The 27,708-nt window shown below is 42.9% G+C and overlaps 1 protein-coding gene across 1 annotated transcript in view; it reads left to right on the forward strand.

The window, feature by feature from the left end:
• Positions 1–300: 300 nt before the first annotated feature.
• The window catches only part of LOC131942036 (synaptotagmin-1-like), a gene marked incomplete at its 5' end in the record, with an annotated part of 75,737 nt that continues 48,329 nt past the window's right edge, over positions 301–27,708 (forward strand). The window contains one exon of the mRNA XM_059301696.1: positions 301–512. Within this exon, the coding sequence (XP_059157679.1) occupies positions 301–512 (212 nt within the window). The remainder of the gene's footprint in view (positions 513–27,708) is intronic.

Consider the following 27,708-nt stretch of genomic DNA (forward strand, 5'->3'; position numbering starts at 1 on the left):
AGAAATGGTTAAGATAATTTTAAAAGGGGCGTAGCTCATTTTTTTTCTAAAAACGAAAAGTGCATATAACTGCTCAATTCTAGCATCTGATACATTGTAGTATCTAACTGATCCATTCTAGCCTCTATCTGATCTATCGTAGCATCTAACAACTGATCAATTCTAGCCGCTATCTGATCTATCATAGCATCTAACTGATCTATTCTAGCCTATCTGATCTATCGTAGCATCTATCTGATCTATTCTAGCCTCTATCTGATCACCGTAGCATCTAGCTAATTTATCCTGTCTCTCCCACAGATTTGAGTTCTGAAGCAGCGACCCCTGCCACGATCCCTCACCCCAGAGATTTGGCCTTCACCTTTCCATCCGACAAGGCAGGGGCCAGCGGGGGGTCATCAGACGGTCAACCGTCGACCCCTCCATCTGGCTACAACCCTGGCCGGAGGAGAGCATCCATGCACGACGCCATCGACCTGAACAAGATTGATACACGGCTCTACGATAAGAAGGTAGGTGACGATTACCTGATGGTTACCTGGTGGTTACCTGATGGTTACTTGATATGGGAAGTATAGCAGGGGAGTGGTAGTTACCTGTGTAGAGCAGAGTTTCTTCCAGGCATCTCTTCGGGGAAGCACCCCCCCCCCCTGAACGCAATGCGATTGGAATTTACGTATTTATTATATTTACCAGTGTCCCCCCCCCCCCCCGCCCCCGGAGAAAAAAAAATTCTGGAAGACGCTGCTATAAAGCATGGTAATGATAACTATATGTACAGGGTTAACGGTCAGAGTATTGAATACATGTATTGGCTATGAGGCAGGGTAGTGATTATTATCTGTATAATGGTATGCAAGTGGCGGAGATGTAGTGTAAATTAAAGTTACCCATTTGGGCATAAATATCCATAGGGCAGATGAAGTAGAGTTCATATGTTTCTTGTTATCGGCGTGTGAATGGATGCCGCCTTTACTAGCTCAAAAGTCACGAGTCCCAACCGAGATCCGAACTCGAGACCGTCTAGCTAGCAGTCGAGCTGTCTACCACTCGACCACCTCAGTGTATAGTGAGATTTAACTAATACAGCCGGAAACACGGTAGTGATATATTCTTAATTTAGAAGCGGCAATGAGTGCTACAATAGCAATACAATAGTTTTGACTATACAGTAGTGGTGGCTATAGCTATAGAAAATTGTGGTAAAAGTTATCTCAAGCGTGATGTACTCGTAAAAATTCGTGAAAACTACATCGTATAAAGTTTTGTGTAGCGATAAGTGTTATGGTTAAACAGATCAAGTTGGATTCTAACTCACAAATTTTGAGGTAAAATGAGATATAGATATAGAGAGATACTTGTTTGTACATGTACATATGTGTACACGCACGGTTATATGAAGTGCATGTATATTATACGCATGCGTGTGTATATATTTTAAAATATGGGTCAGATTGGAACAAGTAAACTGAGATGAACATCTAAAATTTGATTTAAAGAAAACCAGATTAGATTTTTTTTAACGATCCGCCACATTCGTTGAATTAATTCTCCAACATTTTATCTCCTTTTTAAAAATTTGATTTTTTTTTTTACTTTTCTTAAATACAAGCGTATTTAACTTTTTTTTTTTTGGATCGCATTTATTCGGGCACACGAATATCTTTGCCAGGATTTTTTTTTTTAAAATAGCAAGTTAAGTCGCTGGTTGCCGGTGTGGCTGTGTCTAATTCTGTCTGTACAGTTTCTCCAGCTTGTCTACATCTGGGCCTGTCTAGACTTTGTGTCTAGTTTGGCTGTCTTTGAGGGAATTCTTCATTGAACAGTACTCCGTATATATATATATATATATATATATATATATATATATATATATATATATATATATATATATATATATATATATATATATATATATATATATATATATATATAAACATAAAACACACATATTTATATATATTTATATATATACATATATATATATATATACACATACATACATACATAGATATATATATGTATATATATATGTATAATATATATATATATATATATATATATATATATATATATATATATATAAACATAAAACACACATATTTATATATATTTATATATATACATATATATATATATATATACACATACATACATACATAGATATATATATGTATATATATATGTATAATATATATATATATATATATATATATATATATATATATATATATATATATATGTACATAAATACATGTAGGCGTTTTGCTTTCTATAATGATGGTTACTTGCTATGCTTATTATTGATTAACTCTAGCGTAGCACGCAAAATACATTCTCCCACTTGTTACTACAATTGGACTTTTTTGTAACTGATATTTTCTCCATTGCAAATGTATTAATTTACTGAAAGATTATTTAACCTACCATAAAAACGCTTTAATATTATTTCTAGAATAAATAAATTCCTTTATTTTTAATATAAACCCCAACTAAGTCCTCTTGAAACTGCTACAAAAACAAAGAAAACACGATCCAGTTATTTCCCTTTATTACTGGATCTCTCGTTTTTTTAGTGTTGGATTCCACTTTTCCAGTTCATTGCACTCTGGCGTAAGCAGTATGGAAATTAAACGAAGGTGTTTTATTAGAATTTGTTTTTTGTGTTTTTTTTTAAATAGATATTTTCACTCTTTGTGCTTGTACGCGCATGTGATAAAGTTATGGAATTGAGATTTGCGCATGCGCATCTCGATTTTTAAAATCCGGAGCTTGATTGGATCAGACTATTTTAAAAGCACGTCTGCTGTGATTTGATTGGATGGTGGGGTTGGGTTTTTTTTCATCCTTTTTATGGGATTTTCTTTACGTTTAAATTTCGACATGAATTGATCGCATCTTACATAAAAGTGACAAGAATTTCATCAGGAGATTCTGGAACGTTCAGTCACACAAGCGGCCATTGATGAAGGTGCTTGCCAATTTGATAAAATTTACATCATATTCTTCGCCCAGAAAATAATTTGGTCTGGTTAAAGATTTGGCCTATGATATAATTTGGTCTGGCTAAAAATTTGGCCTATGAAATAATTTGGTCTGGTTAAAGATTTGGCCCATGAAATAATTTGGTCTGGCTAAAAAATTGGCCTAAGAAATAATTTGGTCTGGCTACAAATTTGGCCTACGAAATAATTTTTTTCTAAAATGAAGTTGGTATTTAAATTATTTAGTCTGAGATATTTTTGGCTTATGAAATTATTTCGGCCTAAAATTAATTTGGGCTGCAAATAATTTGGTATTCAATTAATTTGACCTTCAATTAATCTTTTTTTTTAATAAATTAAGTTTAATAAATTAAGTTTAAATTGAAATAACAATTGTGAAAACCTTGAGCCAACCCAGCTTTAAAGCGTACCTGGCAAACATCTACGCGCTGGTATAACAGTTACAGTGTTTCTTCCAGACTTTTTTCTCCGGGGGGGGGGGGGGGGCGGTAGACTTTCTGCGGGGGGCGGACACTGTTAAAAGTATATATTTTCTATTTAAATTATATAAATTTCATTTCGTTCGGGGGGGGGGGGGCGGTAAAAAAATTTTGGGAGATACCTGGAAAAAACTCTGGTTACAGATAAGGAAATCGAAACAACGGACAAGACTGAAACAGCATATCATTGATACTAAGAGATACCACATAGCAACATTTTTCACATTCAAATTTTTTTAAAGTTTGTGTTGTTATTTTTATTTTATTTTTAATTTCTAGAATTTCAGTTTAACCAGGAGTTGCGCATCTTGGACGGATTATCTCCCTTTTCTGCCTTGGCGTTTTTTTTTAATTAAACCTGTTTGCTTTTTCAAGATTGGGAGGGGTGGCGGGGTGTCACGTGGTTAACTCACCACCGTTATCGACACATGCAGACAATCAAGCCTTGAAGAATGTCCGTGTGGAGTTGTGTTGATATACCCCCAGGTTTATCAGTGATTGCGTTGATTATCTCCCCTTTAAAAAAAAAAGAACCCCCTACTTCTATTACCTCCCTTGACGTTTCATCTGCAACCCGGAATATTTCTTTCAGTTCTGCTAAATCTAATTTATACAAGTGGTTCTCACACTGTCGCTGTGTTTACCTCTGTCTGGTTGATTCGAATAGCGACCCGCTTCTCACGTTGTAGACCCGTGTTCGAATACTGACGGGAAATATTTACTCATAAGGAGAGAAAAACCATAACACGCAAAGGTCGTTGGATCGAAACCAGACATAGTCAACATTTGCCTAATTCAAGTTTCTACTAAATACATATTTAACCCTTCACGGGCCGTAGCGGGGTACGTCCCAAAATTTGAAAATAAAAACCCAAACCCCCAGCCTCGTTTTGATAAGCGATGCCTCACGTGAATTTCTATATATAGGATCGTTGTTACGTCTTAAGAGTTTTAGTCTGGTATTACTTTGACATCAAAGGGGGAAAAATATAAGGTTTCTTTTCTAAATTCTTTTAGTCGGGGACTTTTTTTTACACTTTAAGAAGTTGGATGCTGGCTTTTGAACCCTGAAGTCGTCTGGGTGAGGAAATTGGTGAGTTGGGGGGTGGGGGCTAAGGAAACTGTTGAGTACTGTTGGGTACGGTTAACACGTAGGACTGAATTGATGAGCTACAGAACAAGGTGTTGACCAGTGCGTCTGATGCGGTTAACGGAGGACGTCTGGGTTTTGGCTGAGTTGGTGGGTGGGGGGGGAGAGATGGAAGGGGTGAGGGAGAAAGGGGAAATAAAAGTCGGGAGAGAGAAAGAGAAGGTAGAGTGTGAGAAGTGAAGAAAGAGCAATAGGCTTAGAGATAGGGGTAGGGGAGTGGTGGGAGAAAGAGGGGAGGGGAGTGAGAAGGTGGACAGATGGAGAGGAAATTGTTAGAATTATTCTTTTGTTGTTTTTTTTTTTTTTTTTGACAAGCAGTGGTCGAGGTGGGGTAAGCTGTTTCCGCTGGCCTGAATAAACCAGTGGCCACTGGTCTAGCCATGTCATATGGGGCTGGACGAGGTATATGAGAATCCTGCTATACACATTTATATATATATATATATATATATATATATATATATATATATATATATATATATATATATATATATATATATATATATATATATATATATATATATATATATATATGTAACGAGTCCCCCAGTCTATCCTGCCGACAACGCCAAATGTAACGAGTCTCTGGCTACCCTGCCGACAACGCCAAATGTGACCTTCCCGAGTCTAACCACTCATTCCACACAACATTGACCACAGCATAGATACTCGAAGATGCAGGTTCATTATTGATCCTTTTATTACATGAATCAAAGAATGCTTCACAATAATATAATGAATCAAGAGAGATGTTTCACAATAATAGTCTGAATCAACGGACCCCCAACAGTCCTCACTAGGCTTCATCTAACTGAATACACATGTCTAACGTCCTTCTTAACACAATACGGCTAACCCGTTCAATAACCAACTTGATACTGCTACACCGACTCACTGATCGAAAGCGAGCGAGAGAGAGAGACTGCCAGCCGTCGCCTTCCTATTTATCCCCTTCATATCCGTAATCATATTCGGTCCTATCATACTCGTAATCGTAATCGTTGCATTACGCCGCTTCTGTTGTACAGTCCGATTTAATAAGCCATCTGCATCCTGTCACATCAAAGTTGACAGACCGTCTTTCGTATCGCTTCCCGAGATACTACGCCCTGGCTTTCTGATCGTTATCAGCCACCACCTGTGTTATTACATCAGTCGTGTCAAAGTTGACAGCGCTGTACCGCGTTCTTATGTCTGGTAACTTCCCCTAGTTACATCCACCCCTGCCTTTTTTTGTGTGTTATCAACCACAAACAACGCCTGGCAGGTGCAGTCCTTCAAAGTCCATCGCGCAACCGTAAAAAAAAATTTATTGTTCCACTCACTGTCAATGTCGTCACATTCGTATAAGATTGACCGTTATCCCTATTTCACATATCAAATGTGTCTACATTATCTTCCTCAGACACAAAACAGTTCTAGAATTCACATCCACCTTTTTTCGTCTGGTGCCTTCACCAGTTCACTTTTATGACTTTTTGAACAGTCTGTTCTCATACCAGCGCGACCATGAAAGAATTGATGGTTGCTGACAAAAAATTTCGTATTCTTTCTGTTTCTCAAACTTCTCCGCGGACCACTTAACTGATGGTCTACTGTCTCTCTGCTTTTGGAGGGACCGGGATCCTCCTTGTTGCCGGTATCCTCCCCTTGTGTATCGCTGTTGCGCTGTTGATGGTGACATGGTTCCGGGATGGGTATGTGAATTTCCGTTATAGTTTCCGGTTCCCTAATTGTCTTGGGTTTCCTTGTGTGTAACTGCTCTTCTTGACTATGACAATATTTCTTTAATTGAGCAATATTCGCCCACCGATCCGGTTTGGTGTGATCGATGGGTCTTATCTTAAAGGGGCCACCTGCTACTTTAGGCATCTCCACGACTTGCCATATCTCCTGTCCCCAGAGATCGTGGATTTTGTTTCTGCCTAACGGGTGGCTACGCAGTAATACCCTGTCGTTCAGTTTGAGTGGCGGGTCCTTTGTCTGTACCGGCGGTTCCCTTCGCCGTGCTTCATGTTCTAGTCTTTCCTGTACTACCCTGTACATTTCTCTAATTCGTCTCATATGTTCATTCACATATTCCAGTGCAGTGTATGAGCCAGTCATACTCTCCTTTTTTCCTAGGAACAAGTCAAGGGGGAGTCGAGCCTCCCGTCCGAACAGCAACATGTATGGCGAAAAGCCGGTTGTGGCATGGGGTGTGCAGTTGTATAGATATACCAACTCTGGGAGAAAATCAGGCCAACGTTTTTTCTGTTCAGGTTCTAGGGTACGCAGCAAATCATGCATGCTGCGGTTGAACCGCTCGCACTGTCCGTTTCCTTTCGGATTAAATGTGGTTGTTCTAGATTTGTTGATCCCGTAGTGGCTGCACAGTTGGTTAATTACTTCTGACTCGAAGGCCCTTCCTTGGTCAGAGTGTAATTGTCTTGGTATGCCATATTTGATGAACCAATGTTCTATTAAGACCTTTGCCACTGTTTTGGCAGTCTGATCTCGTGTGGGCACCGCCACAGTCCATTTGGTGAAAACATCAGTCATTACCAACACATGTTCCGTCCCATCCGATGATTGCTCCAACGACGTAAAGTCCATAGCCACAATCTCTAGTGGTTTTGTCGCTAATAGGTGTCCCGATGGCTGTCTCATTTTGACAACTGGCATTTTCGCATGCTGACACCTCACACAAGCCTCACAATGGCGTTTGACCTCCATTTCCATATTGGGCCAGTAACACCTTCGTCGTAATATTTTGTGCGTCCTGTCCTGACCCTGGTGTCCTGCCCTGTCATGTGCCAACCTTAGCACTTCTTCTCGTAATTGTCCAGGCACCACCACCTGGTGTATTGTCCCATCAATTTGGTCATGAATTCTCCGCATGAGAACACCATCCTGTATACTGAGACGGTCCCACTGACTCAGTATTTTCTTTGTTTCTCGACCAAATTGTTCTCTTTCCCTTCTTCCTGGGAATTTTTGTTCCTGGACGTGTTTCAACAGCGGCTGTAAGCCACTATCCGTTCTCTGGGCATTTCTTATCTCTTTGTGATTAAGGCAACTAAAATCACCAATGTCCCTATGTCCGGGCTCTGTGGAAATGTGCTCCACCCCGGTCTGTCCGTTCTGCCTCACTTGCACCCCGTGAGGGATATCTGTTGACGCTCTGACCTCACATATTCCTGTCAGCGTTTCTTCCTCATCGCCCGGTCTCTCGTAAGGATTCCTTGATAAGGCGTCCGCATTGCCGTTGGACCGCCCCGGGCGATATTTTATCTCTAGGTCAAAGAGTGCCAATTCTGCTGCCCATCGCTGTTCGATGGATCCCAACTTTGCTGTCTTTAGGTGACTCAAGGGGTTATTGTCAGTGTATACCACACATTTAGCACCTAATAGATAGTCCCTGAATTTTTCCGTCACAGCCCATTTTAATGTCAAAAGTTCTAGTTTCATGGCGCTGTAATTTGTCATGTTCTTCTCTGATTCCTTCAGAGCTCGACTGGCATAAGCAATAACCCTGAAACCTTGCTTTTGTTGTTGTGATAGCACAGCTCCCAGACCTCTAGAGCTGGCGTCAATTTCTAGCCGAAATGGTTTGTCAAAGTCTGCGTATCCTAATATCGGCGCCTCTGTCAAAGCCTTTTTCAATAGCTTAAACGAGTTCAGGCATTCATCAGTCCATAATTCACCTATCAGTTGTGTTTTACCTTTCTTTTTCTCCTTACTGTGTTTCTTTGTCATTTTGTTTACCAAGTCATGCAATGGTGCGGCAATTTTTGCAAAACCAGGCACAAATTTTCTATAATAGGAAGCAAAGCCCAAGAATGATCTGACCTCTACTGTAGTTGTTGGCTGTTTCCATTCTTTAACAGCTGCAATTTTATCTGGGTCAGTGGCGATGCCATCCGACGAAATCACGTAACCCAAAAAATGTACCGATTTCAGACCGAAGCAGCATTTGTCTGGGTTCAGCTTTACTCCTATCTCCCTAAGACGGAGAAACACTTGTTCTAATCTTTCTAGATGGTCCTCCCAAGTTTTTGAATAAACTAGTATATCATCCAAGTACACCAACATTATTTGAAATAGAAAGTCACTCATAGCACTCTGCACTACTCGCTGGAATGTAGCAGGTGCATTAGTTAGACCAAACGGCATACGGGTCCACTCGTACAGTCCCAGTGGAGAAATAAATGCAGTTTTATGTTGATCGTTGGGGTGCATGGCCACTTGGTGGTAGCCACTAGCCAAATCCAAGGTAGAAAAAAATCTTGCTCCCCCCAACGCATCAAGACATTCATCAATACGAGGCAAGGGGAATGCATCCCTTCTTGTGATATTGTTCAATTTCCGGTAATCACAACACAGTCTTATCTCCCCTGACTTCTTTTTTACCACTACTATCGGTGCCGCATACGGGCTAGTGCTGGTTGTAATAATTCCCTTTTTTAGTAGATCGTTCAGGTGTGCCTTCACCGCAGAGTAGTGACTTGGTGGTAATCTTCGATAAGGTTGCGCCACCGGCTTGTCTTGTAGTAAGGGTATCTGGTGTTTTATTACTTCCGTGTAACCCAAATCACCCTCGTACGAGGCAAATATATCCCTGTACTTATTCAACAATTCATTTAGTTTTGGGTCCTCAGTTTCCGGGAATGTATATGATCGGCCATCCTCTTTCTTCACCTCGGCCGTCACATTGACCGACCTAATTGTTACTTCATTACTGCTGGTATTGCTCAGTTCGATGCACTGTGCCGACCTTTGTACCTCGACGTTCTGTGGTACTCCTACCAGAGTATTAGGCGGTATAAAAATTTCCTCATCCAAAACATTTGCCACTAATCCTTGAACTAGTCCATTTTCCGCTGATGTGTATGTCCGCAGTAACACGACGCCTGCCCTCAGTGCGGCGCCACATGGTTCTATCATCACATCACCATTCACGCTTCTATCACCAATTTGTAATGTGATTGCCTTGACCGTGTTTGCCGGGACTGATATCCTTCCTCTGGTCTTGGCAAACCTGGCCAACTTGGATCCCCGACCTGGTGTGGTCGATCCGACAATATTTGTAAGAAATTCTGGCAACTGGCCAAGAATATTCATGCCCAACAGGCAAGGTATATTTGACACATTTGTCTCTAGGTTGTGTTTCGTAACGAACACCCCAACCTGCTTCAACCTATGTCCCGCCACCACGACATCCGCCAGAAAATAACCACAGTAAGGAATGGTTAGTCCATTAGCTGCCGTCAGGCGCATGCATGTGTCAGACCTCAACCTATGGTCTTTTCCTTTCATCCATTTGGTGTAAAAAATTTCCGTGATTGTCGTCACCTGGGAGCCTGTATCCACAATTGCCTTCACCGCGATGTCCCCAATCGTAATCACCATTTCGGGACAGACTCCCATCATTTTGCTTCTTGGGCCATAACCTCGCCCCTCTGTAGCCTGGCCCTGCCTTACAGAGGACGACCGTTTCCCTGGCAGTACCGTGCCATATGTCCGGGTTGTGAACAGGACAAGCAAATTGGTCGACCGTCAGCCGTCCACCGAAGCGATGGACCGGCGGGTCGCGGCCGTCCAACCTGTCTCTGTTTTGTCCCGTTCTTTTCCTGATTCTCAGCTGTTGACCTGCTTTCTAACCTCTCCAATCTTTGGTTAACCTTATCCAGGTGGGCCAACAGTTGAGCCATCATGGTTTCCACCGTGCCGGTCCCCGTGGGGGGGGGGATTGTTTCTGTTCCGGCACAGAGACTTTGTCCACCGAACAGTTCGATTGGTCCTCATCCTCGGACCTGCGGATCGCTGAGTTCCTGACCTGAAGGAAGGTCAACTGCGGGTCTTTGTGGACCTCCTCTTTCAACTCTCTCCTTAAGATCGGGGTTGCTAGCCCCTCGATGAACTGGTCCCTCAGTAGGCGTACATCAATGTCAGGTGTTTTGCCCTTTACCGAATCAAAGGCCCTGTTTATTCGGTGTGAATACTCCATCACACTCTCCGCCATTCTCTGCTTTACGCCTACGAACCCCGATAGCAGTTGCGATCCCGACCGTCTCTCCCCAAAGGTCTCCATAATTAGATCCAGCACCTTATCTGGATCTGATTGGACGGTTTTATCGTGGCATTTGACCTCTGCCCTAACCGTTTCTCCTATACTGCCCATCAGCAGTCTTAATCTTTCCTCTGGTGACATGTTTCTCGAGGCCCAGGCCGCTTTGACCTCCTCACTGAACCTGTTGGTTAAAGTTGGATCACCGTCCCCGTAAAATTTGTTAATGTGGGACTCTCTGGGCAGGACCACAATATGGGTCTGCTTCTCGTCCAGAGTAGACATTTTATTCCTTTAGTAAAAAAAAAGAGTTCTTTCTTACCGTGTGTGTATGAAAAAATTTTCCTCGTTCCTCAATTTTCACTGTTCCTGAATGTCCGAATTCACACACACACTAAACACAGTTATGAACTAGGTTGACTATGGGTGCCTAAAGCGGCAAGTCTCGTTGAATTCATCCTGGTCGCAGCGCCAAATGTAACGAGTCCCCGAGTCTATCCTGCCGACAACGCCAAATGTAACGAGTCTCTGGCTACCCTGCCGACAACGCCAAATGTGACCTTCCCGAGTCTAACCACTCATTCCACACAACATTGACCACAGCATAGATACTCGAAGATGCAGGTTCATTATTGATCCTTTTATTACATGAATCAAAGAATGCTTCACAATAATATAATGAATCAAGAGAGATGTTTCACAATAATAGTCTGAATCAACGGACCCCCAACAGTCCTCACTAGGCTTCATCTAACTGAATACACATGTCTAACGTCCTTCTTAACACAATATAACCAACTTGATACTGCCACACAGACTGACTGATCGACCGACTGACTGAGAGAGACTGACTTTCTGAGAGACCTCGAGCTCAGCCGTCGCCTTCCTTATATCCCCTTCATAATCGTACTCATATTCGGTCCTATCATAATCGTAATTGTAATCGATTCTAATCGTTACATCAGACTGTTAATTACGCCGCTTCTGTCGTACAGTCCGATTTTAATAAGCCACCTGCATCCTGTCACATCAAAGTTGACAGACCGTCTTTCGTATCGCTTCCCGAGATACTACGCCTTGGCATCAGCCAACACCTGCGCTGTGACGTCAGACTGTAACACGTTATGTCTCTTGGTAACTTCCCCTAGTTACATATATATATGTTAAACTTGAATATTCCGGCTAATTTTGTCTACGCTATTGAAAAGAATTGATAGACTGGTGACCGACAAGTTTTGTACACAGTGAAAAGTCTGTTTGCCGTTTCCTACCCCCATCCCGTCATTCAATTTCCGACCCCTCGGAAACATTAATGTCATATGTTCCGAGTGGTGAACTGATCTAAAAAAATTTCCTACATGAGGTGTGGGTGGAAGCTGGGACGAATTAAAGTTTTCGATGACGCTTCTTGGTCTACGTTGAAAATAAAAAATAAAATTTAGAAGAGCTTGCACTTTTTTTTTAATGCGTAGGGATTTAGATTGAGATGCGGATTAAGTTGATGCGGAGGAGGTTCAGGGGTAATTCTTACATCTTGGATTTTTTATTTCGGGGATGGAGTTGTTTTTATTTATTTGTATTTTTTAATTTATTTTTTATTGTAGCTAAATTGTATTCATTTTTACTGGCCGAATTTACAGTAAATGAAATTATTTTTAATATTATTATTTTTTTTTTGAGGCCACGAAATATATTCTCAAGTTGGTTTTAACCATTTTAACACGCACGGAATGGCCGTATTTACATCTAATAAGATTATTTTTTCATTTTCTATTTTTTAATTTAAGCCTATTTATTTTATTTAAAAAAAATTATAATGTAATGTATTTTTGTGTGTCTACAAAATACATTCCCAACTTGTTTCTTTTTTTAAAAAAAAACGTTTGAACACGCATGCACTTTGTGCTTTGTTTTTAAAAAAGATGATCACCACGACCTCACATTAATCACCCAAAGAAAAATGAAGCACAGAACAGCATAAAACTAAACGCAGGATCACTAGGGATATAATTACACGGACTATGTTGTATTAGCCATAGACGATACTCCTACTTGGAGCCCTTTGCTCTGGTGGTACCCCCCAACCGCTATTCGTAACACGGTTATCTTATTGCCCAACGGCTATACGTAGACAGTTTTCTTATTGCCCAACAGCTATTCGCAGCTCAAAATGTTCTCAAGCTGACACCACAATCAGAAAATAATCTGTTGAACAAATGACTTTTATTAGCATAACAGTTCGTTATAGTTTAAAAAATTTTCAGAGGGATTTCGCTGAGTCGATCGTAAGTCGGTGTGTGCGTAATTCGGGGTCGGCAAAAGAAAGCTCATGACTGATTTTTCATAAGGTGGGTTTGGGGTCGGCGTGGTCGGGTCGGCTCGTGGTTTGCTAAACCGAAACGTCCCTAGTTCGAACCCCCGGATGATGCTCAATAGCTTGTGACAGCAATCCATATACGAAATAAATCTGCCTTGTAGTTTATCCTTGAATGGACAAAAGCTATGGAAGCAAATGTGGTCGGGTAAGACAAGTCCCACAGTCCAGAATCTACCACCCCCTCCCTCCCCACCCCCTCCCTCCCCACTCCCCCCCCCCCCCCCCCCAACTGCTCACGATCATCAGATTTTCTTTTAAATATCAAAAATGAAGAAATCAGATCAGATTTCACTTCAATTTTTTTTTAAATTTGCAAAACGAAAATTTTTTTTTTTGGCCTGTTAATTAGAATCGAAATTTGATATTTTTGCAGTGAATTCAGAAAGGATTGAATTCGTTGAAATAAAGTAATTTGTTTTCATTCACCCGGGACCTGCTTAAATCGGTCGAATGCGATCTGTTTTTTTTTTTTTTTTTTTTTTTTTTGCGTAATATTTGTGTCTCAAAATTTGAAATTGTAGATTAGTTCTGCTCTCAGAGTAACTCGGCTACAACACTGTGGAGGGTCTCTTTCGTGGGTATCTGGGTTAGCTAGGGATCCATTATTTGTTGAGTTAGTTGGCGAGGGGTTCAGTTTGGTAGGTCTCTCTGTTAGTTAGAGGTCCCTTTGGTAGGTCTGTTAACGAGGGGTCCATTTGGTAGGTCTGTTCGCTAGGGGTCCATTTGTCAAGCTGTTATCGAGGGATCAATGTGTTAGGTCTCAATTTGTTAGAGATCCCTTTGATAGGTCTGTGGGTGGTTCTCTCGGTCAATTATAGGTTCCTTTGGTCGGTCTTAGATAGGGGTCCGTTTGGTAGGTCTCTTGGTTAGTTAGAGATCCCTTTGATAGATCTCTAGGACGGTGTGTCAGATGGTTAGAGGTCCCTTTGGTAGGTCTTTCAGGGACGGTTTATCAGATGGTTAGAGGTCCATTTTGTAAGTTTCTGTCTGTTAGCTAGAGACCTTCTGTTAATTTGTTTTTAACAAACGTCCCTTACATTCAGATCCTTGGATACTCTCTGATATCTTAGTTGAACTCGCTAGATAATCTAGAGCGACTTAGACAGATGTCCTTATATAAGCTATGACCGCTTGGCATGTTGTATCAGTGAAAATAAGAAACAGTGGTGTTTGCTATGTGTCCCTGCTTCACGCAGTTGTTAAACCTCTGGCTATGTGTATGTAAACGCTGTTAAATGTACGTCATTTCATCATTTTAATTAGCCGCGCGGTTGTGTTTAAATGTCACGTTGCCCTTATGGCTAAATCCCGCCCCCTCGCCTCCACGCCCCACCCCTTTCCAAATATCAAGGGGGAAAAATTATTCCCGCCCGACTGACGTCACTGTAGTCAAGAGGTCGCTTGTTAGCGCTAATGATCGTCGTGCGACACCGAGTCCCTGCTGCGCCAGTCTAGCTCCACCCCTAGACCACCTCACACTCTCTATAGACCTCACACCCTCCCTAGACCACCTCACACCCACCCTAGACCACCCCACACCATCCCTAGACCACCTCACACCCTCCCTAGACAACCTCACACCCTCCCTAGACCACCTCACACCCTCCCTAGACCATCTCAAACCCTACATAGACCACCTCACACCCTCCCTAGACCACCTCACACCCCCCTAGACCACCTCACACCCACCCTAGACCACCTCACACCCCCCTAGACCACCTCACACCCACCCTAGACCACCTCACACCCTCCCTAGACAACCTCACACCCTCCCTAGACCACCTCACACCCTCCCTAGACCATCTCAAACCCTACATAGACCACCTCACACCCTCCCTAGACCACCTCACACCCTCCCTAGACCACCTCACACCCACCCTAGACCACCTCACACCCCCCTAGACCACCTCACACCCCCCTAGACCACCTCACACCCGCCTTAGACCACCTCACACCCACCCTAGACCACCTCACACCCCCCTAGACCACCTCACACCCACCCTAGACCACCTCACACCCTCCCTAGACAACCTCACACCCTCCCTAGACCACCTCACACCCTCCCTAGACCACCACACACCCTCCCTAGACCACCCCACACCCTCCCTAGACCACCACACACCCTCCCTAGACCACCACACACCCTCCCTAGACCACCTCACACCCTCCCTAGACCATCTCAAACCCTACATAGACCACCTCACACCCTCCCTAGACCACCTCACACCCTCCCTAGACCACCTCACACTCTCCCTAGACCACGTCACACCCTCCCTAGACTACCTCACACCCTCCCTAGACCACCCCACACCCTCCCTAGTCCACCACACCCCTCACTAGTCCACCCAGCCCCTCACTAGTCCACCCACCCCCTCACTAGTCCACCCACCCCCTCACTAGTCCACCCACACCCTCACTAGTCCACCCACCCCCTCAATAGTCCACCCACCCCCTCACTAGTCCACCCACCCCCTCACTAGTCCACCCACCCCCTCCCTAGTCCACCCACCCCTCCCTAGACCACCTCACACCCTCCCTAGACAACCCCACCCCTCCCTAGACCACCTCACACCCTCCCTAGACAACCCCACCCCTCCCTAGACCACCTCACACCCTCCCTAGACCACCTCACACCCTCCCTAGACAACCCCACCCCTCCCTAGACCACCTCACACCCTCCCTAGACCACCCCACACCCTCCCTAGACCACCCCACACCCTCCCTATAACACCCCACACCCTCTCTAGACCACCTCACACCCTCCCTAGACTACCTCAAACCCTCCCTATAACACCCCACACCCTCCCTAGACCACCTCACACCCGCCTTAGACCACCTCACACCCTCCCTAGACCACCCCACACCCTCCCTAGACCACCTCACACCCTCCCTAGACCACCCCACACCCTCCCTAGACCACCTCAAACCCTCCCTATAACACCCCACACCCTCCCTAGACCACCTCACACCCGCCTTAGACCACCTCACACCCTCCCTAGACCACCCCACACCCTCCCTAGACCACCTCACACCCTCCCTAGACCACCCCACACCCTCTCTAGACCACCTCACACCCTCCCTAGACCACCCCACACCCGCCTTAGACCACCTCACACCCTCCCTAGACCACCCCACACCCTCCCTAGACCACCTCACACCCTCCCTAGACCACCCCACACCCTCCCTAGACCACCCCACACCCTCCCTAGACCACCTCACGTCCTGCCTAGACTACCACACACACCCTAACTTGACCAACACTCACACCTTCCCTAGTCCACTACACACCTTCCCTAGTCCACCCACCCCTTCCCTAGTCCACCCACCCCCTCCCTAGTCCACTACACACCTTCCCTAGTCCACCCACCCCTTCCCTAGTCCACCCACCCCCTCCCTAGTCCACCCACCCCCTCCCTAGTCCACCCACCCCCTCCTTAGTCCACCCACCCCCTCCCTAGTCCACCCACCCCTTCCCTAGTCCACCCACCCCCTCCCTAGTCCACTACACACCTTCCCTAGTCCACCCACCCCTTCCCTAGTCCACCCACCCCCTCCCTAGTCCACTACACACCTTCCCTAGTCCACCCACCCCTTCCCTAGTCCACCCACCCCCTCCCTAGTCCACTACACACCTTCCCTAGTCCACTACACACCTTCCCTAGTCCACCCACCCCTTCCCTAGTCCACCCACCCCCTCCCTAGTCCACTACACACCTTCCCTAGTCCACTACACACCTTCCCTAGTCCACTACACACCTTCCCTAGTCCACCCACCCCCTCCCTAGTCCACTACACACCTTCCCTAGTCCACTACACACCTTCCCTAGTCCACTACACACCCTCCCTAGTCCACTACACACCTTCCCTATCGTTTTGAAAATTGTTTTCATCTACCTATGTCCCTAAAGAAGATCTGATAGACGTTTATCACACATAAACTAGCCGAGTTTAACATCAAAATATCAAGCTGAAGATTGGGCAACTTTTTGCTCTACTTTCTCCAGTCTCCAGTCAGGTACCCATTAAAGCTAAGTCAACTCGAGGAGTTCCTATTCACCTAAACCAAAGAGCTGACCTCTAGACTTATCGTGTTCTCAGCTAAGTCATCCCATTTCCTGTTTCCCTACCCGCAAACACACCGTATTCTCTCCCTTTATACTTCTCTCCTATTCTCTCCCTTTCAAAAGCTACAAATCCAACTGAAACTACCGCGTACTCCCATCATGAAAATGGTATTACGTTGTATAGATGTCCTTCAAATCGTTGTTATAGACCTACAGAATCTCAGTGGAGTTGGTGATATTTATTTCGTCCATTATCTCAGGTTATCTGATTTAGAAACTGAACTCCTAATCAACTATCAACTATATTTTAAGGGTTGTAGTTGCCAATGTCAGACATATAGTAGCACTATGAGTAATAACGAAAACAGGCGTAAAAGTTGTAGTATTATAATCCTTAGAACCAGGGGCGTAGCGAAGGGGCGGGGGTACATATGTCCCCGGGCGCCGACCTTAGGGGGCGCCAAAATGGGTTGTAAAAACAAATTAAAATCTCATTTTAGCTGCAGTTTTGCATTATAAATATAAAAAATATATGGGGGGGGGGGGGGGCAAATTGTAAGTTTGTGGTGGGGGGGGGGGGGTGAAAATTGAAAAGTTGTTCCCGAGGCGGGCGCCAAATAGAAAGTTTGCCCTCGGGAGTCGGGAAGGGTCGCTACGCCTCTGCTTAGAACAGCACCGTATAAAAGTACTTCAAAAACACTTTATTTTAGCACGATTTATGCAGTACTCAATTTACAGATATTTAGTATTAAAACAAGTCATAAACAGACAAATAGCGATAATACTAGCCAATCACTAACAGACAGGCGCAACACCAGTAAACGATAAACAGACATTGCTAGCAGAAACCCGCTGTTTTTTTTTCTCGCAAGAATCGGTCATGACCTTGACACACATCCCGCGGTCATGACGACGACGTCAACACCGACCAGGTCTTGTAACCGGAAGTGGAGACGGCGGCGGTTCCCAGACAGATCTCCTGGGTGATCAGGTATTCAAAGATGGTCCTCTTAGTCGTGCCCGTGTCTCCGGGCATCCCCCCGGGCATTTCACGTGGGCAGCACGTTAATTAGGCGGCACGTGGGTTGGACGTGTAAAACATGGCGGTGAACACGTGATACAGTTGTGTCCAGATGTTTTTTTGTTGCGACTCTACCAAGTGTAGTAATCGTTAAACAGTAGATCCGATTACTTTGGTACTTTAAGTTATCTGATATGCTGATAAGTATCGTATCGGTGTGTGTGTTTTTTTTTAACTGGTATCGCTGTGTGGCTATGATGTTTTGATATGGTTAGAGTTGATCAAGGTTTTGACTTTAGGAGGTGTCAAATATTGGACTAGGAATAGGTTAGATTTGAGGTACCCATACCAGCAGTGATCAGAAGTACCTTCCCCTACAGAAGTGCCCTTTACTTAAAAAGAAGTACCACCCACTTGCTTGAAGAAATACCACTAGAGTACACAAGTACCCTTTGCTAACAGAATTATCATTTGCTTACAGAAACACCCCTTGCTTACAGAAGCACCCCTTGCTGCTTGAAGTTCCCATTGCTTACACAAACACCTCTTGCTTACAACTCCCCCCTCCCTAGCTTACAGAAGTACCACCAGCTTACACAAGTACCCCTTGTTTACAGAAATGCCATTTGATTACCGAATTTCCTTTGCTCTAGACAATTAATGATCAATGATGATTAATTAACATAGCAATGTTTGAAATTAGAATGGCTCGGTACAACCGACCACGGCGATGGTGCACATGAATGTTACTCACCAACTGAGAGACTGGACCTACATGTGGCTTTTTGTTTGAAAGCAGAGTTTTTTGTTTTGAATTGTCTATATATATATATACATATATATATATATATATATATATATATATATATATATATATATATATATATATATATATATATATATATATATATATATATATATATATATATATATATAATATAAATTAATGGGTTAGGCAAGTCTAATCGATGTCCATTTTTACGAACTTTTATTTAACTCGGCTCGTCTGTCAGTCATAAGTCATGTCGTCATGCCGGGTTGTAGTATTAGAGTCAAGTCGGAGTATTGAAGTCGGGTCGGAGTATTAGAGTCGGGTCGGGGTATTGAAATACATTCTACATCCACTTGTACCAAATGGATTTGTTTTGAAATTAACATCCTTCGTGTCTGTGTTTTGTGTGTCTGTGCGTGCGTGCGTGCACTGTGCATAAGTGCCGAGGGGGGGGGGGGGTATTTTGCTGTTAAAACCCACTTTTCAATTTAGTTCAAAACTTGAACATAAAACTTTAAAATGCAAACATTAACTGGTTTTTTTTTAAACATATTAGCAACCGCTACTGTTTGCAGACAGACAGAAAGAAGAGAAACGGCTCACACCGAGCAAACAGATTCACGCGCACTGTTAAAAGCATCGCTGAGGCAGACGACACCATTGGGTAGTCTGTTGCTTAAGTGCCAAGAAGTGCTTTTCATGACACCGGGCCGGGTAATGACATCACTTCCGCTTTTAGTAACTGAACACGGGACGGTCACATTATCGGGATTACCCAAAAAGACATAAATAACCGAGTTGTGGTAGCTTGGACCAGTGTGCCGCTGCGGTTGGGCTGCAAGCGGTCAGCTGCGGAAGTTTAGCTCCGAGGTATGAGCTGCGGAAGTTTAGCTCCGAGGTATGAGCTGCGGAAGTTTAGCTCCGAGGTATGAGCTGCGGAAGATTAGCTCCGAGGTATGAGCTGCGGAAGTTTAGCTCAGAGGTATGAGCTGCGGAAGTTTAGCTCAGAGGTATGAGCTGCGGAAGTTTAGCTCCGAGGTATGAGCTGCGGAAGTTTAGCTCCGATGTATGAGCTGCGGAAGTTTAGCTCCGAGGTTTTAGCTGCGGAAGTTAGCTCAGAGGTTTGAGTTGCGGAAATTGAGCTCACAGGTTTGAGTTGCGGAAATTGAGCTCACAGGTTTGAGCTCCGAATGTTGAGTGTCTTAACTCTAGCTCCCCTTAACCACATAAGAATGGCTGATCAACTGCCCATAATCCAACACAGCTCTCGGCGTGGTAGATGAGTGGGGGAAATTTCTCTGAAGAAAAAAAATGTTAAATTATGGGCCTAGGGCAGGGGTCGGCAACCTGCGGCTCGCGAGCCGCATGCGGCTCTTTTGATATCAAGATGCGGCTCTCTAGCTCCTTGAACAAATACTAATAATCTTAATAAAAAATAAAAATATTTGAAATTTAAAAAAATGTTAGTGGCTCTTTAAAACCAGGGAAATTTTGAAAATTGTAACTTTTGGCTCTTCCGCTTCAAAAAGGTTGCCGACCCCTGGCCTAGGGCACGGCGTCATTATGCCAGCTCTTCGTTATTTGACGTTCTCGGTCATTTGACTCATTTTGCGTCATTTGACTACTTTTGCGTAATTTGATGTTCTGCGTCATTTGACTATTTTTTCGTCATTTGATGAGTTTTGCTTCATTTGACGAATTCTGCGTCATTTGACGAGTTTTGCGTCAATTAACTAGCTGTGCGTCACTGAAGCAAAAGAAAATAATGGGACATGACAGAATAGCGTTAAACGTTTGGGATGAGATAAAAAAAATATATCTGATGAATGTGGTAAACCAGGGGTCGGCAACCTTTTGAGACGGAAGAGCCTAAAGTTACAATTTTAAAAATTTCCCAGTTTTTAAAGAGCCACATTTTTATTTTAATATTTTATTATTTGATTAGGACTAGGTAAATAAATGTAATGTGTTATTTAAAATAGTTTTAAATATGAAATAATATTTATTCATATAAAAACATACACGTTTTACCAGAACAATAAACTTAGTAATCAAATAATACAACTATAGGACTATCTCAGTACACTTTAGAAGCTGTTAACTTTTTTTTTTCTTGACGGATATCCTCGGCTCAGGGGGTGTCTGCCATTAGCCAGGCAGGCCTCAACACGGATAACTTCGACTAACTGGCTTGAATATCGTTTGGGTAACAATGTATCGGTCGCTTCTGTCCTTTGGCTCTCACCAGGCTTATTTTCCACCCCACTGAACACAGGGTAAACTCGTACCCCACCGTCCAGTACCCAGCTAAACAATAGGAAGCTAATAGCTAAAACAAACTACGTCACTGAGGTCAAATTAATGATTAATAACACATATGGAAATATATTCTGAATAAAATAACATTCTCATTTAAAAACATTCGAAAAATTCGGCACTTGTGCAGTGGCAAGCATTGAAGTGTTGCCACGGGGCTGTAGGGCTGGGCCTGGTGCCCAAGCTGCTGTCAGTTGTCCGTATACTTTCTACTGCACATATCCTCAATGTTCTCTGATAAGTGTTTTAATTCTGTTCAAAGTTGTTTTTCTTTACATGATATTTTGATATAAGTTTTGAAAATGAAATAATATAACTATTAATATTCGTGCAAGGAGCTGGAGAGCCGCATCTTGACAGCAAGGGAGCCGCATGCGGCTCGCGAGCCGCAGGTTGCCGACCCCTGTTAAAACGGTGATCCCGATCTGATTTTTTTTTTCTCTCTTTTTTTTATCTGATATAGTTTATAAAGTTCCCATGTCGTGTAATCAAACGATTTATTACAAAACCATTTAAATCTATTTTTATTTTTCATTTATTTTATAGGTTTTTATAAAGCTTATATTGCATTAAAAAATAATTAATGTATCATGAACATGTCCAGTTACAACACTGTGTATTGGTTTAATCAAACAAAAAATAAAAACGGAATTACGTGACCTTATATTCAATTTCCGCCCCGTTTGGAATGGAATTCAAACCGCAACAAGAGGATCAGTTATTAATCTCGCTATTTACCTCCCCTTAAACCCTAACTCTTCCCTCCTTGCAGATTTAAAAGCTGAACGTTAGATAAGGTCGTGACATTTAGTGTACAGTTCAAGTTCGATTGAAATCTCTTTCTCATGTTTTGATCATTTTTAAGGTTCACAACGAGATTTTGAAAACATAATTACTAAATTGTATTGATGCCATTTATTTACAGAGTAAGATTCATTATTGAATAGCATTACAAAAATCAATTCGTTTGATTTCTTTAAAAGTTTACTGAAAAGTTTTTCCCCCCATTAAAACTGGAAGCCGGTACCGGTTTTTGGACCCTTGTAGCGCAGATGAAGTAGAGTTCATCTCAGTATACTCAGTGACGTAATATTCAGGGCACATTGTCGGTTTATTTACCCCAGACGAGCCAGGTAACCCTCAGGAGATGGGAGGGGTCATGAGATGGGTGGGGGTCAGGAGCTGGGTGGGGTCAGGAGCTGGGTGGGGTCAGAAGTTGGTGGGGTCGGGAACTGGGTGGGGTCAGAAGTTGGTGGGGTCAGGAGCTGGGTGGGGTCAGGTGATGGGTGGGGTCAGGAGCTGGGTGGGGTCAGGAGCTGGGTGGGGTCAGGAGCTGGGTGGGGTCAGGAGCTGGGTGGGGTCAGGATGTGTGGGGGTCATGAGATGGGTGGGGTCAGGAGCTGGGTGGGGTCAGGAGCTGGGTGGGGTCAGGAGCTGGGTGGGGTCAGGAGCTGGGTGGGGTCAGGATGTGTGGGGGTCATGAGATGGGTGGGGTCAGGAGCTGGGTGGGGTCAGGAGCTGGGTGGGGTCAGGAGCTGGGTGGGGTCAGGATGTGGGTTAGGTCAGGAGATGGGTGGGGTCAGGTGGGTTAGGTCAGGAGCTGGGTGGGGTCAGGAGCTGGGTGGGGTCATGAACTGGGTTAGGTCAGGATGTGGGTTAGGTCAGGATGTGGGTTAGGTCAGGATGTGGGTTAGGTCAGGAGCTGGGTGGGGTCAGGAGATGGGTGAGGTCAGAAGTTGGTGGGGTCAGGATGTGGGTTAGGTCAGGAGATGGGTGGGGTCAGGATGTGGGTGGGTTCAGGAACTGGGTGGGGTCAGAGGTTGGTGGGGTCGGGATATGGGTTAGGTCAGGAACTGGGTGGGGACAGAAGCTAGTGGGGTCACAAGCAAGCTAGAGACACATGTCTATCAAACTCGGGATCCTCGGCTTTACAATCTTGCTCTCTGCTGCCGCAACATATTATTACTTTATTTCTGTTGGTTAAACGTAAGGTTCAATGTCTTTAAAAAATGGTATCGGAAATTCCATCTCTCCATGTTTTAGTAATACCTCAGAGAGCCTTATGAGGAAAACTTTTTTTTAAAGATATCATTTGTAATCGGATCCTCTGTCATCTGAACACATCGTTCCTTTTTGAAATTGTCGTAAGATACTGACCTGTTGTAGCCTCATGTCCATATCGCAGGTAAAGTAGATTTCATGTTTGAGTGACAGCAGCTGATGTGGTCAGCACTATGTCCAGCCGAGGTAACTTTCTTTAAAGTGAGTCAGGTACCCATCAGAGCTGGGCGGACTGAGGGACGCTCTACTGACTTGAACCCGGGATTCGAACTCGAGACTTTCGGGTTAGCAGTCTTACTCTATACCATCCGACCACACCGTAGTGTGTAACCCTAATGAAAAAAAAATTTGAATTTGTCTGTTTACTTCATAACTTGGAAATTATTTCCATCTACTTACTGCATACCACACCATCTCTCATAAGTTAGAGAGAAAAAAAATATCTCTTCTTTATCTATTAGCATAAAAATAACTGGCTTAAATTCAAATTAGGAGTTAAAATGATTCTTCTGCATCTGCTGTCGTATATGTTTTTGTCTGTCGTAATGTCTGCCTTTTTATCCTCATTGTTGATTGTGGTGTCTGCCTTACTGTCTGTACTGTTGTCTGCTTTGTCTGCCTTCTTGTCTGTCTTACACCCTGCCCAACCCCAACCTCCACGACGGCTGTAATTATGAATGTATTATATCGCTGTACGCGTTTCAAGAGTCATTTTCATTCTTACGCCCCGCCTGATGAAAAGTCAAGAGATTGTCGAATGGGGCTGAGCCGAAGCCATGAAAATGGTCACCCCGGCTGTAGAGGCGCTGTAATGACGAACTAGGGCGGAAGGTCTGGGCTCTTAACGAGGGAGGTAATCGAATCTTTGGCTGTTCTGGATATAACTCACACACACACATACACACACTTTCACATACACGCGCGCACGCATGTACCCATTTGACATTAGCCAACACACACACACACACATTCGTACGTGTAGTTATTTTAATATAGCCCCACAAATACACACGCAAGCCCACACATTCGAGTACAGATATTGTCCCGTTACATACACACACGTAACGACACAAAAAAACAACCGCTTATAAACCATAAAGCCATAAGGTAAGCCAAATGTATTAACTTTACTAAACAAACACTAAACCAAAACAATCAAGTCATGTAAAGTAATTGTAAAGACTCTAAGTAAATAAAATCAAAGCTTTGATTTTATTTTTCGGTACATTTCAGAACTAGCAAAAGAAAATCCACTAATATGAATATTTTTCTGTGCCGAGATATTGAATTAACCAGCATTCTGTGAGATTTTAAAAGAATGGAATGGTCAAGCAATAGAGCGATTGGCTAGTGTTGGGTCTAGTAATAAGACGAATGGGATCTACTGTAGGGATCGCGTAGGAGGTCGTTTTTTAATCTACTTCTATTGCTGTTAGGATTAGGTTAGGGATTAATAAACTTCGGTTTAGGATAAAGTGTGGACGTTATTATCAGATTTAAGATTAAGTTTAGGGTCAGTTTTAGGGTTAGGAAAAGGTATCGCTGTTAGGATTAGGTTTGGGATTAAGTAAATTGTCAGTATTGGGTTTAGGATAAGGTATCGCCATTAAGATCAGGTTTAGGGTTAAGGTTAGTATTAGCGTTAGCGTTAGGATAATGTATCGCTGTTGTGATTAGATTTGGGATTATCTCGTATCTGTCTGTCTGGGCGCGCCATGACTCGCGACCCCCCCCCCCACACACACACCCCCCCCCCCACACTGTCACCACACACACCCTGGGTCTCGGGACTATTGATCACTCAGCCGTCTAACTCACAACCGATTTCACCAGCGCGCACTGACCCAAGAGTGAGCGCGCTGGAGCGAAAGTTTTAAGAAACTCGCGCGGGAAAATAACGGGACCATCCAACAGAACAGAACGATGTTAAGAGGACGCTTTCGTTAAGGCTGAGCTCGCCAAAAGGGCGCGTTCACATTAACCTAAAGCATGCCGAAGGACGCGTTCACATTTATGTCTGAGTGAACTGGGGGGGGGGGGGGGGGGAATAGAACGCGTATTAAATTTAAACCTTTATTTTAAAAAATAATATTTTAATTACATTAGAAGACTAAATTTTATTTTATTTCTTTATATCAGGTGAATTGTAAAATATTTGGTCGTTTAATAATTCTTTTCCACATATTTTAAATCCATCGTTTGGCTAAAAAATATTTTTAAAAATAGATAAGAATTCTTTATTATAATTTTTTTTCTATATTTTAATATCTAAAAATTCTTTAAAAGCTTAAATATCGACTCTAATATTTTTACTCACTCGAAATTTCAGTTTTTAAACTATCAACATATTTATTCTTTCCATTTTGATCATCATTAATTAAATTCCCACACACTACTAAATAAAGTGCTTTAAAATCGATCATTATTGGCGACATTAAATCTTAAGAAATATCTTCAACTCTTTGTAATCTATTTCTCAGCTGTAAGAGATCCCGTTGACAACATAGATAGATTAGAACCATATCATATACAAACATGACCTCCTCCACAAATGACCTACCCAAACAACCACACACATATCAACATGACCTACCCACACACCAGCACAAAATGACCTACCCAAATAACCACACACATACAAACATGACCTGCACACACACCAGCACAAATGACCTACCCACACAACCACACACCTACAAACATGACCTACCCACACACCAGCACAAATGACCTACCGAAACAACCACACACATATCAACATGACCTACCCACACACCAGCACAAAATGACCTACCCAAACAACCACACACATATCAACATGACCTACCCACACACCAGCACAAAATGACCTACCCAAACAACCACACACATATCAACATGACCTACCCACACACCAGCACAAAATGACCTACCCAAACAACCACACACATATCAACATGACCTACCCACACACCAGCACAAATGACCTACCCACACAACCACACACCTACAAACATGACATACCCACACACCAGCACAAATGACCTACCCAAATAACCACACACATACAAACATGACCTGCACACACACCAGCACAAATGACCTACCCACACAACCACACACCTACAAACATGACATACCCACATACCAGCACAAATGACCTAACCACACACCTACAAACATGACATACCCACACACCAGCACAAATGACCTACCCACACAACCACACACATACAAACATGACCTCCTCACACACGAACACACATGACCTACCCACACACCAGCACAAATGACCTACCCAAACAACCACACACCTACAAACATGACCTACCCACACACCAGCACAAATGACCTACCCACACAACCACACACCAACACACATGACCTACCCACACAGACAAATAATTCTCATTAGTAAATTAAACTCTAACGCCATAGTTCATCTTCATTAGTAAATCAAAAACATTTTCAAAGCACCTTTTTATCAATACAGAAATTATGAACTATTTCAAGGAAAGTAGATGAATAATTCACACCGTACAACATTTTAGACATTTAGACTTCTGAATAAACCATTAAATCAATAATTCAACTGGACTGTCAAACCTAACGGTTGGGCGTACTTCAAAGAAGACGGAAGTAAATGTCAGAGCTATGAACATAATATTAATTGTACCTAAACCTTGGATAGACGATGTAAACATCACGTTTTAAATGCCGTGTAACCGAATCCCTGTCTATTGTATCCTTGAAACTTTGGATCCAGTTACCTTGTGGTAATTGCTATTTCAATTGTTACAGCGATCTTTGTTGTTTAATTTGTTTTAATAGAAATATAAATGTGGCTTCCTGGATCTTTTATAATATTTTTTTGTTGATGTTGTCATTTGCTAATGAAAGCTGGGACAAAAAAATCTAGACGGTCAGGTAGAGAAGCAGACTTCAAACAAGAAATGTCATGTTTTTATTTGATGTTTTGTTTTGGGTGTTTGTAAAGACATCCACATTTAGGTTTGAGGAGTGGCATCCAGAATGGAGTTTTAGGTGGCATCCAAATTTTAGTTTTAGGAGACATCCAGATTTTAGTTTTAGGAGACATTCAGATTTTAGTTTTAGGTGATATCCATATTTTATTTTTAGGTGACATCCAGATTTTAGTTTTAGGTAACATCCAGATTTTAGTTTTAGGACACATCCAGATTTTAGTTTTAGGTGATATCCATATTTTATTTTTAGGTAACATCCAGATTTTAGTTTTAGGACACATCCAGATTTTAGTTTTAGGTGATATCCAAATTTTAGTTTTAGGTGATATCCAGATTTTAGTTTTAGGACACATCCAGATTTTAGTTTTAGGTGATATCCATATTTTATTTTTAGGAGACATCCAGATTTTAGTTTTAGGTAACATCCAGATTTTAGTTTTAGGACACAT

Source organism: Physella acuta, unplaced genomic scaffold, assembly GCF_028476545.2.
Source record: "Physella acuta isolate Inbredline_101_S28 unplaced genomic scaffold, ASM2847654v3 ptg000384l, whole genome shotgun sequence".
NCBI lineage: Eukaryota > Metazoa > Mollusca > Gastropoda > Physidae > Physella > Physella acuta.